Source organism: Chanos chanos, chromosome 7 (assembly GCF_902362185.1).
Source record: "Chanos chanos chromosome 7, fChaCha1.1, whole genome shotgun sequence".
Taxonomy (NCBI): domain Eukaryota; kingdom Metazoa; phylum Chordata; class Actinopteri; order Gonorynchiformes; family Chanidae; genus Chanos; species Chanos chanos.
This window is the reverse complement of record NC_044501.1, coordinates 13,722,413-13,734,406: the sequence shown is the minus strand read 5'-3', so window position 1 is coordinate 13,734,406 and position 11,994 is coordinate 13,722,413. Positions and strand designations below refer to the sequence as shown.

Genomic DNA, 11,994 nt, shown 5'->3' with positions numbered 1-11,994 from the left:
ATACTTTTGTCAAACTGAAGAATGACATGGCAAGGAAATGCTTTGAGGTTGGAGCACAGCCAGGTATAATCATATTTGTAAGGTCGACCAAATCCTCCAGACCATTTCTACTAATAATGTGACACAGGATAAATGGCAGCAGAAGATAGAAGAGTTGTTCTCTGTTGGCTGATGCACCAGGACAGATGGACTCTCTGTTCATGTCCTGATTGTCAAATATGTTGCTCTGAAACACATAGAAAATTGACAGTGAGGGAACTGAAAGCCTTATTTATTTATTTGTTTGTTTGTTTATCTATCACCCATTCCATCTTTTTCATTGTTCATTGTTTCATGGGTTGGGTTCTGATGTAACATCAGACTGAAATGAAAAAAAATGAAAGGAAAGAGTTTTCTGTCCCTCGCACTTTTGGGTTTCTTAATATATAATAGTTTAACAGATATGTGCAGGTGTGTAGGGTCAAAACCAAAAGAATCAGCCTAGAGTGGCCTTGCCCATTCATGTGTGCGTGTGTGTGTGTGTGTGTGTGTGTGTGTGGGAGAGAGAGAGGGGGGAGAGAGAGAGAGAGAGAAAGAGAGAGAGAGAGAGAGAGAGAGCCTGATCAAACTTAATAACACCGACTTTAAAGACTCTACTGTCTTACATCGAGTCTTCATCACTTTCCACCATATATGGGCTCATGCTATATGATCAAATCAAAATGAGAGAGAATGACACTTGTTGATGAGAGAAAGGCAGAAAAGAGGCAATGTGACCCCTGTTTAACCCATGACGCAGCTCTTTCCATTAACATGACATTTTAAAACTGACACTTTAAAACTTAGTTGTGTGCATTTACTCGAAGACCAGGCACATCATCTATTAAGTTTTCATTAATCTCCAATGTTTCACCATGGACATGTTCCTGAAAAGCAGTTAAAATGTGTTCCAACACTGAACAGGTAAGAAATTACATAACAATGTCATACCAGATTTGTATAATTAAATTAAGTGCTGAAAAAGTCGCCAGTCAAGATAAATATTGCAGTTTGTATCTTGTGTTTATCATGTGATTATTATGTTGACCTTGTGCTGTTCTGACATGTTTATTATATGACTTACTTAGCAGAAAATTTGTATGATGTGGTTTTCCCAGAACTACTTGGAAAGTTTACAAATACCAGCTTTTTACTGCTATATAACACTTAAAAGATATGTATCCTCAATATCCCTCACAGAAAAAAAGAACTAAAATGCTTGATAAGGCTTCACAGGCTAAAAGCAGAACTGACATGTTCTTAAACGTCTTTTTCAGTCAGTTGTTTCATCAACTGAAATATGGTCAGACAATAGATTACCTGTATCTTCAAGAAGCACACTTCCATATGTAATACATTATAATGTTGGTTTCATATCTAGCATGAATAAATATCTAACTAATTATACCGACAATCTCTCTGCATTCACATCAGCATGTACATTCAACTGTATGATATTAGAGTTGGTTTGCAGGCGCTGTCCATAATATGGTGCTGACGCTGTGTCCATAGTGATCTCTGTACCAGTTCGTATTTTTGGAACCACACTGACACTGAAAGGTCTAGTCTGAGAGGTAGCGCTTTGACCTCACTGACATATCGAAATTTTTCAATTAATCGATCACACACTTTATGCCAACTTTATACGCTAGCTCGCTAGCTAACTGCAATAGACCAGTGATGGCACTACTCTTCTTCTAACCTCGAGTGCTCCCGTATAGTTTCGGTTAGCAGCTGTTTAATGAACTCGTCTGTATACGCAACGTAGGCTTGCTAAAAATGAATGTCAACAACTTTTGTTAACGTTATGAGGTTGTACAGCCATAGCTACATAACCTGAAACATTTTGAAGCATCTTGTTTAGTGTTGGGTGTTTGTTTGGTGTTTGGTGTTTGTGTATGTCCAGGTGGGTGAGGCCATGACCATCATGCTGCAGGTTTACCTGAGCCAGGTGCCAAGAAGCTGCCAAGAAAACAAAGCTTTTATAGAGCGATAATGCTGAATAAAGGGAAATAAACTGACAACATGTTTCTCTCCTTTTTTTGGGTTTTATTTATTTATTATCATCACTCATGGACATTTTCGTGAAATTTACTTAAAGTTTTGAATACTTTTCTCTGTTATATTGCCATTATCACCTTTCCTCACATTAACTTTAACATTCTTCACATTACCCTTAACAAAACAATTTTATTAAGTCCACCATAACAATGATGGTGTACTTTGTAAAATTGCAGAGGAGCACAAGCCTTCTGTAATCGTAATCACAGGATACCTGAGACGATGTCAGTGACACTGTGTGTGTCTACTCATTACACCTGTCTGGAGTCTGAGAAGAGACACTGGGAGTGAAGTGTGAATACCTCCTTGTTTCTCATCCATTTAAGGTTGCTGTCGACCCCTTGTGCTGATTCCTCATTGGTCTTTAAAACATAGATTTTTGTTTCCTTGTGTGAGGCAGTCAAGTATGGAGAGAACAAATTTAATACTTCTCATCTGTTAGAAGGTGATTTGTCTATGATAACTGAATATGAAGACCTGAATCTTCTGCTGAGAGTACATGATTCTGATACTTTCTTATTTTTCAACAGTTATATACTGAACTACACTATTTGAGTATCAGTTGGTTCCCAAACAAAGTAATTAATACTGAGAAGACATTTTCATGATAGTCCCCCACTGGTATGAAAGAACATTTTTGTCATTATACCACACTCTGTAGTATTATAAAAGCATAAAATATACATACAGACACACATGAACATTCATTTATTCACAGTATACCATGAAATTATATACAAATGGAATTTAGTTATGTTCCTTATGTTGTCCAGGTTCTTTGTTTAACAGTTTACTTACATCAAGAAGTTGAAAAAAATGTAAAAACAAACATTTTTGGTAGGTATTTCTTTATTTCTCAACTGACATTCATTTATATTATCCTCTTGTGATAGTTCATACAAGTAACGCGTAGGTACTGATGTTCCCCGTCTTAGCTCAGTGGATGTGCCGTGCAGCATTAAACCCTTCTGACATAAGTTCCAGTGTTAAAAAAAAAGAAAGAGTAAAAAAAGGGGACATTCATTTAAAAACCGTACCCCGTGCAACACGGGAACGCACTAGAAAGAGTGTCAATGAAAAGGTACGCCACACACAATACGGTTTGAACTACAGGCACACTAGTGACCGTATAACATTTATGTAAGACATATATGACCTTAAACATTTTATGGAAATCTGTTCTCTTTTCGGTCTTTCAATTCCCTGTCATTTACTACCCCTGCATCAGTCTGGTAGGTCAAAGACTTAAGTCCAGCATGCTCAGAAACGTGCTTTTTGGGCAAAGGCTGCCACTGTGTGGTTACAGGATATCAAATAATTTAAGAGTCAAATCAAAAGTGGGCTGACTGCAGTGAAACCGGAGCAATGTGAAAATACCAGGCAAACATCCAGTTGAGCGTTACACGTACAACCACAAGTTCTCCTCCAACTTTTTCCTTGGAGTTCACCTTGATTGCAGTGACTGAATGCCGAGGTAAACCTGTTATACCTCTGTTCCTGATTTCTTGTTTATCAACATCTGCGCATGCAGATTTCTCAAGTGGAGGTCGTCAGCCAATTTGGCACGTCATTTAAGTTTTAAAGTGAGAAGAGCACATGTATGTGTTGTCAGGCATCTGACCAAATATAGATCTCTTTTAAATGCAATGAATGCAAACGTTTTCCAACTCTGCAACTATACAGTGGAAGCTTCCCTGATATGCTGATCTGACATCAGTTATTTCATAAACCCTGTCCTAAAACCTCTGTTCTCAAACTAATGCTTAGGTTTAGGTAGACATAAGGCTCCCACATATTGGTTATTTTACGTAGCTACTTATCTACAGGGAACCGATGACTTACAAATATCAAAGAGCAAGACAACGAGAAAAGCGATTTTCTGGCAAAATATTTATTAATATTTATTTTGGTTTATTTCACAACATGACATCTATACAGAATTCAAAAAAAGTTATTTGATATTTATGTTTCTTTGCATCAACTACAGACCTTTTACATGTGTTATATGAATAGAAGCCTTTCATACATGCCCTCAGTAAGGTAGCAGATAAAAAGAGATGGATATGCACCCAGTGTTTCAACTTACTCATCTTGGAAATATCAATCTCAAAATGACTAAACTTAAAATATTGCAATGCTCCTCTGTGTAAGAGCCTAGTGTCAAATGACAAGGCATAGCAGTCAAGCTAAAATTAATATCTAATTTACAGTTGATTAAGTGATAATAAATAAATTCTCATGAACAAAAGAGTCGCATGAAAATCATTACTGATATTCACACAAACTCACACATGCACATACACAAACACATCACATACTCAGACACAAAATTTAATCAGAGGCTCCACACAGTCGTACATTTGAGGTGTAATCTCTTCACCAGCAAGCAGCTCATTGTAAGTTATATTATATGTGTACATAAGCTCGTATAAGCTCATTATAATTATACATTATAAATATAATCAAGCTCTACTTTAGCACCTCAGCAAAGACCACCATAAAACAAGACAAAATCAAAAATGTAAAGAATTCTTCCGTGAAGCATCTTGGATGTGCAATCTTGAGAAATATGAAAAAGTCTCTTGGATAAGAAAGTTCAGTAAGAAAGCATGTTCCTGGTAATAATGCATACCAGATTGTTGGAGGTTCACAGCCTGAATACTGCAAAATTTGCCTTTGCAGCAGCCTTTGTATTGAAAGGGTAAATGATCACTGACATAAATATTCGCACACTCATGCTGTTGCTTTACTTTTCCTGTCATTACTTTTTTAAACTTTATTAAGTCTTTGTAGCGCAATGGAACTTAACTCATCCAGCATCTACGATCATCTTTGAGAGACAGTGGTTCAGCCAATGTGCAGTAAGGAACAGGGAAAAAAACCCAAAAAACAGTTCCATCTCCATGGTGATGATTATGACACGGTGCAGGTAGAGGACTTGGGTGGCTGCTCCAAAATGGACTCACGGCGAAGGTCATTGGGCACCGTGCCCCCGGGACCCCACACATTAAGCTCACCGTAGATGCCCGTCTCAATCATCTCCTCCTGCCAAGGTATGGAGATGTTGCCCGAGGCAAACTCATCAAAGAAATCTTTGTCATTATCCTCTAGGTTTACACCCTTCACTGTTGAGAAAGCACCCACGTCGTCCAGGTCCTTGGCATAAACTGTTTTGGAGTCTGGTATGAAAGGAGGTGGCAGGATTCCTACAGGATAAGAGAACAAGACTTGTGTTTGTTTCTAGACAGTGGGAGACAATTCACCGTTGAAAGACTGACCAACTGACATATCTGTCTAAGAAAAGGAGTTTGTAAAACTCTGCCAATGCATTTTGCTCGTCCGTACAGACTTTTGTTTATATATGAGCAGCTAGACTCAAAAAAGCACACTCAGAAAACAAAACTGTGCCTGAGTTGAGGCATTGCCAATGACTTGAAACTGCATTTTGAGAATGTTTCTGTGATACGGTTTGTTGATATAAAATCAGTTTTAACTACCCGAGTTCAGCGAGCACACAAAAAAATTCTATTTAAATAAATCTGTTTTTTTTAAATTCATAAACTGAATTTCAGCTGATTTTCTGAGAAGACTCATTTAAAAATGAATTGACCTCAAGCCTTTGCTTAAGACGCTCATCACTGAATCAAGGCTGAAATAGTATGCCAGCATACCAGCATCCAGTTTCCTCCAGTTGATGCCACTGAAAAAGGGATGAGCACGAATCTCATCACATGATCCATTCTTGAAGCCCAGCCTTTTGTCTACCTCTTTAGCCAGCAAGCCCTCACATACGGACTTGGCGTTCTCACTGAACTTCTCTGTGTACGTCACCGGCTCGTTAAGGATGCGTTTCTTCACCTCTTTGTTCTCCACCTGAAAAGGTGAAAGATAGTCCACGGTTGCTATGGCACAACGTCTGCTTACGTCAACACAGCTTCGGTTGCCTGACTAGAGTACACACTGAGTTTTTTTAGTGAACTACACTGTCAGTGCTGTCGTCCTTCCATCACGTGCGATGTCTCCTGTTAGTTCAATGTGTTTTGATCGGGTGCCAACATCTTAGGGAGCCCTCATGCCTGTGCCACCCTCTTTTAGTTATGCCTTACGAGCAAGACCTGCCAGGGTCCCGTATTGTACTTAGTTAAGTGTGCAGATGGTACATCCAATTCCCCTTCCCTCACAAAATCGTGACTGCCCTCCTCTTTTTCTCTTTTTTTCTCTTACAGGGTGGATCCTCTCTGAGACCAAGCCTAATCCAGTCCAGCTCATCCACGTCTGCAAGTTCTGCGGGGCACAACTGTGATCCCTGCCAGCCGTGGTCCTGTTTATCCCTCCCTGTCTGCTTAACTGAAGACAACTGTGACTTCAGCCAGGCATGATCATTTGCAGGCTGCTCCTCTTCTCTGTCTGTCAGTCTCTCTGTCTGGTTTTTTTTTTTTTTTTTGTATTAGCGACTTATTAACATTTTCATATTTTAAAGACGCAGACTTTCGCAGATTTTTTGTTTTCTGTTATCGTTTATGCAGTAAATTATCAGTTATTCTAATTAATCGCTCCAATTATAGTATCAGCAATTTTCTAACATTTCTAGTATTTGATGACACTTACTTCCATAGACACTTTTTGCTTCATATTGCTTTTATGTAATTCTGTCAATTAATCCAACCACCCCAGGCCAGTCAGAGGAGGATGGGCTCCCCCTGTTGAGTTTTGGTTCCTCTCAACATTCCTTCCTATCTCATCTTAAAGGTGTTTTTCCTTGCCGATGTCACCCTGGGCTTGCTCACTGGGGGTATCAGGACTGATGTCCTGTAAAGGTGCTATGTGACAATGTCCATTGTAAAAAGCGTGATACAAATAAAATTGAAACTGAAATCGAAACTGAAAGTACATTGAAGTATTCCACTGCAAACACATGGTACATAACCTTTACTCTCTGAAGTTGATGGGTTAGGTAATGTTAGTATTATAGCATTATGGTTTCAGAACTAAAATGTTATTGTAAAGTTAGTAATACATGCGTGCCTGCTTTTCCCATAGGTGGCCACAATGTGGCAGAAAAGGTCTGTTGATAAGGTGTATACGTCATGGACAAAGCTGTCTTCCTTGCATGGAGTAGCAAGTCTGATTATCTTTAATAGAGCTTCATACAGCAGCAGGATCTCTGAGAGAATATCCTGTACACAAGCAGCCTTGAGGTTGGGTATTACAATAATACCATTAAGATGGGATGTGCTATTCATACTGCTGTTGCTAGGTGGGGTACTTCTCACACGTAGTTACAGGGCAATGTCACTGTTGAGAACAGAGTGAGCATTCCTACATTATCTGCCACCTGCCCCGGCTGAAGGTTAACGACACATTACACCTGTAGTACCTGGTGACTGTAGAACAATAAATAGTAGGTACAAGGGTAGAACATTAAAATTTATGAGGGAAGAAGAAAAAGCGTAGACAGGAACGGCAATGAAGTCAGGTGAGGATGAAGGGAGACAGGGGACGAGAATGAGATGTAAAATGAAAAAAAAAAAAAAAAAGTGACAGCGGAAGAAAGAGAAGGGGTGACAATGTCACAGGATAAATAAGGAAAGACGTGTTGAACGACAGATTAGGGTCACGTCACCTTCTCTCCTCGAGTCCTGAAGGGGCCTTTGGCAGCGATGAATTCATAGAGAGTGACTCCAAGTGTAAAGTAATCCACGGAGTAGTCATACTCCTCCCCTCTCAGCAACTCTGGGGCCATGAACCCTGAGGGCAAAGGGCACAAGTCCAAAAACTGTCTTTTATAATAATGTTTTTAAATTGCTATTCTGAAGGGACATAAATGTATTTTTACGTCTGTTGTTTTAAATTCTAAATGAATTTTAAAATTCTGTTTAGTGGGCTACACTTAAGTTTGCTGTAGCTTGTTCATAAGGTCATAAATTCATTCTTTGGCTGTCACTATGTAACTGCTGACCCCTCTCCAACAATTATGGCACAAACCCCCCCCAAAAAAAAACCCAGCATGAGCCGAAGTGATTACACGTAGACCAAAGCAACATGACATCCGCTAGTCAGATTTTCAGCTAATTATCTTTTTATCTTTGATTTAACATGTAGATTAGCTTTTATATTTATTAATTTCTTACACAATTCACAATTTTATTGCAGCACTATAGTAGACCCAGTGGTCTGTGTAACAATAATCTGACTAATATTAACATAAAAGTAATCAACTTTATGCTCGGAGAAACCTCTTCATATACTGGTTACGGCAACCCCTTCTGTAAATATCAGTATATATGAAAACCTCTTCTACCATTAAACATGGATGTAAATTCAGTGACTAAATGGTTTAACGTGAGTTCAAGCGTGTACCTGGAGTCCCAGCATAACCCTTGGTTTTCTCCTGACCGTCTGCTAACTCCACGGCTAATCCAAGGTCAGAGATACGCACGTTACCTTAGAGCAAACATCAGAGAAATGTCAAACAAACGTCAAAGATATATATATCAAAGGACAACCTCTGTTTTCAACCCGTGCGTTCGTGATGTTTGTGAGCTGAGAGTTTGTATCTTGTATCTGAAGTTTACACTGTGTATGCAGGCTTTGTTTGTGATAACAGACATGTGAGTTTTCATATTAATACAGGTCTGTGAGAAAGTGTGCGTGTGTGCGTGTGTGTGTGCGCGCGTGCGCTAACCCTCATTGTCCAGTAGAACATTCTCTGGTTTCAGGTCTCTGTAGATGATTCTGTTCTGGTGAAGGTGTTCCATACCCTGGATGATTTGGGCAGCATAGTAGCAAGCCCGCGGCTCATCAAACCCAGGGTTGTTCTCATCTACATTATAGATGTGATACCTAAGAAGGGATTGAACACAATGACTTTGTAACTCCTAGATCTTCAAATTACAGTACCAAGAGCAATGTCTGTCCAAGGGACTAAAATCAACAGTGAAAAAGAAAGGTCTTAACCTTAGGTCCCCTCCATTCATAATGGTCATGACCAGGCAAAGTTCTGTCTTGGTCTGGAAGGCATAAGCCAGTGACACTATGAACCTACTATGAACCCTGGCCAGAATCCTCTTCTCCACCATAGCACCCTGCAGAGGGAGGGAGAGAGATTCTTTAAGCAGGTCTGAAGTTATTCAACGCTTCAAACAAAAACAATAATATCTAGGTACACTACACATTCATCTCATCCGTTGCCTAGATTGGTTGTAGCCTCATATGGATGTTTTGTATTATGCTGAAACATAAAAACATGCACATGACACACTGATTTCTCTATCTCTCTATCAGATTTCGTATTCATATACACAACACACATGAAAGTGAATGACAAACATTGTTATTGCCTTACGCTTTTCTATCACATGATGAAATATGAAGCAGAAGCAATTGCATTCACAAATGCACATTTTGTTTTAGTTGGCTAAAACTGGGGCTACCACATATTTAAGACTATAAAAAGAATAATACTGTTTATATTAAATGTATTGTTATTGACCGAATAAGTGTCCATTTGGAACCACTGATGTGAATGAACAGAGGATGTTAACAGACAAATTTTGACTGTATGGTGCTAATTTCATAAACAGTTGGTGAGTCCCTCTGATCATCTATGTCCAATCCTTGTGCCATAATCATGGATGTGCTAGAGGGTAAATCTGTTCCATATTTAACAGTGTTGGAGTTGGCACTTCATAATGAGCTCAGTAGGCACAGCACTAATGCTTCAGTGTGATTAATACCATGCGCTAACTCTCTCATCATTAGGCTACAGTACTGTCAAAACTCCAGACCACTCTGTGGATATTGTTACAATTAACTTTTAGAGAGTTGTTTGTTTGGTTGGTTGGTTGGTTGGTTGTTTTAGCAAAGGTAAAACCATGAATTCAACTAAATATTATCTTTACATTATACATCACTGGTTATGTAGCTGAGTTTTGCTAATGTACCTGCTAATGTTTAGTGCTTTCTTTAGCTTTAGTAAATGGTCATACTATGAGGAGACCACTGTAGAAAGTCCACTACATTTAATCTTATTACACTTAAAACCTTTTCCCTCAGTGTCTTGGCACATATTTTTACACCCATCTCTTTGCTGAATGTTGTTTCTGTAAGATTGATTCTACACTGAAACCATACTATATGTCTTTTGGCAACAGTCCATACTGAATACTGGAGAACAAATATAACCAGTCATAACAAAAGGAAATTTAAATTTGTCCTATTGGTAACAGTTAGGTAACAGGATATTAGACCACATTCAAATCCATTTCAGTTTACGTTATGTAACTAAGCTATTGTAATCTCAGCAGACATGACATTCAACTGAAGGTGAGAAGCTTTTATAAGACTACCTGGTGATTGACCTTTTTACTTTACCGTTGTAATATCGGTAATAGTAGTTAGAATAATGAAATTCTGCTGGAATACCCCATATTCATGAGGGAGTTATTATAAACGATACATGTGAGTCTGACAACAAAGGACAATTCAATGACAAACTGTTTCTTGCATAAACCGGCTGTAGTGCTAGATAGATGGCTTTATTCAGTTGATTTTTGTGGGGTGATAGCCCTCATTGGAGCAAGACCAACATGAACATACACCTCAAGAATTAAGATAATTGTTAAACCAGTTGCCTGAAAGCTCCATGTCACAACCTAGGGATTCCATCATTCTTTTCATTTCATTGGTTTCAATTTTTTTTTTTTTTTAAATCACGTTACCCGTCAGCCCCGTCAGTCTCACCTCATAGCCTTTCCTTTTCTTCAGTCTCTTCTTGTTGAGCTTTTTACATGCATAGAGCTTGCCTGTGGCTTTCATCTGACAGGCAGATACCTCTCCGAAGCCACCCTTGCCCAGCACACGGAAATCCAGGAACCAGTCCTCACTCATGGGCTGCATCTCCAGCCATTTCCACTGGAGGAACCGTTTGAGGTACATGGATTCCAGGTAGAAAGTGAAGGGTACCTCCTTAAGGAAATCCAGAACGCAGGCTAGGGTCTCGGTGAACAGATCATCGGTAGCATCCTGGTGTCGCTCCTTCACTTTGGTGATGCCATTTTCAGGGAGGAAGGGGCAGAAATACTTGGCTGAGGGCTCCATGTAACGTTGAATAATCTTGGAAGCCTTCTGGATGCGATCCTTGTCCTCGGCAGTGTCGTACTCTTCCACATCCTTCCAGAGGCGACAGGGCCCCTTGTATTCTGGAGCTGACTCCAGGAACTCTTGGAAGAGGCGTTTGCCAATGGGCTGCTCCACACAGATGCTCTGGAACTGCAGATCCAGGGTCTCCCTCAGGCCCTCACACACAGTGATGTGAGGGAGCTTGAGCTTAGCATGGTACTTCTTGTCCCGGTTGGCTGCTGGGTTAGCTGAGCCATCAAAGCTACCACGGGCTGAGATGTACGCTGAGTTGGCTACCACTGTGGTGAGGCCGCCGATATCCATGGCGCCAAGGAGCGGGAGAAGAAGAAGGAAGCAGACAGATGAAGAACAAAACTGGGTGTGGAAGGACACAGGCTGGTCAGGTCAGAGCGAGAGCATTAGAGCTCAGCGCTCGTCTCTGAAGAGACAGAGAAAGAATGGACGGAGGATAGACAGAAAAAGAGACGAAGCTCAAATAACCCCCACTGGGAAAGGGGAGCTGACCAGACGCCAAAATCCCAAGAGGAAATACAGGGGATTAGTGTCCACGGGATTCAGGATTCTAGAGAAAGTGCGGGGTCCAACTGAACTCCTTGAGCAGACAAACGTACACAACCGAAGACAGAGTGTTCTCTAAATCCAGTTCAGTCTTGGGGTCTGACAGCATATTGTGAGACTTAATGCAACAGCACACACACTCACACACACAGATCCACCTGACTCAACACCTTTCATAAAACCTTTATCCACTAACTCCATAATACCTTCCCCTTA

At 40.0% G+C, this 11,994-nt stretch overlaps 1 protein-coding gene across 1 annotated transcript; it reads right to left on the bottom strand.

Annotated features, from left to right (window-relative positions):
• Positions 1-4,992: 4,992 nt before the first annotated feature.
• On the bottom strand, positions 4,993-11,523 carry grk1a (G protein-coupled receptor kinase 1 a). The gene is made up of 7 exons (XM_030779957.1): positions 10,822-11,523; positions 9,037-9,164; positions 8,765-8,922; positions 8,440-8,523; positions 7,703-7,827; positions 5,751-5,952; positions 4,993-5,285 (listed from the first exon to the last, which is right to left on the bottom strand). The coding sequence occupies exons 1-7, from the start codon at positions 11,521-11,523 to the stop codon at positions 4,993-4,995; spliced, it is 1,692 nt and encodes a 563-aa protein (XP_030635817.1).
• Between the last annotated feature and the right edge of the window lie 471 nt (positions 11,524-11,994).

What these genes read in the sequence shown, in the direction of transcription:
- grk1a (XM_030779957.1), bottom strand. Translation starts at nt 11,523, where the DNA reads ATGGATATCGGCGGCCTCACCACAGTGGTAGCCAACTCAGCGTACATC. An exon ending in AGAAAAGGAAAGGCTATGAG is followed by an intron (nt 9,165 to 10,821) that starts GTGAGACTGACG and finishes CTCCCTCTGCAG; the next exon opens with GGTGCTATGGTGGAGAAGAG. An exon ending in CTGGAGGAAACTGGATGCTG is followed by an intron (nt 5,286 to 5,750) that starts GTATGCTGGCAT and finishes CTTATCCTGTAG; the next exon opens with GAATCCTGCCACCTCCTTTC.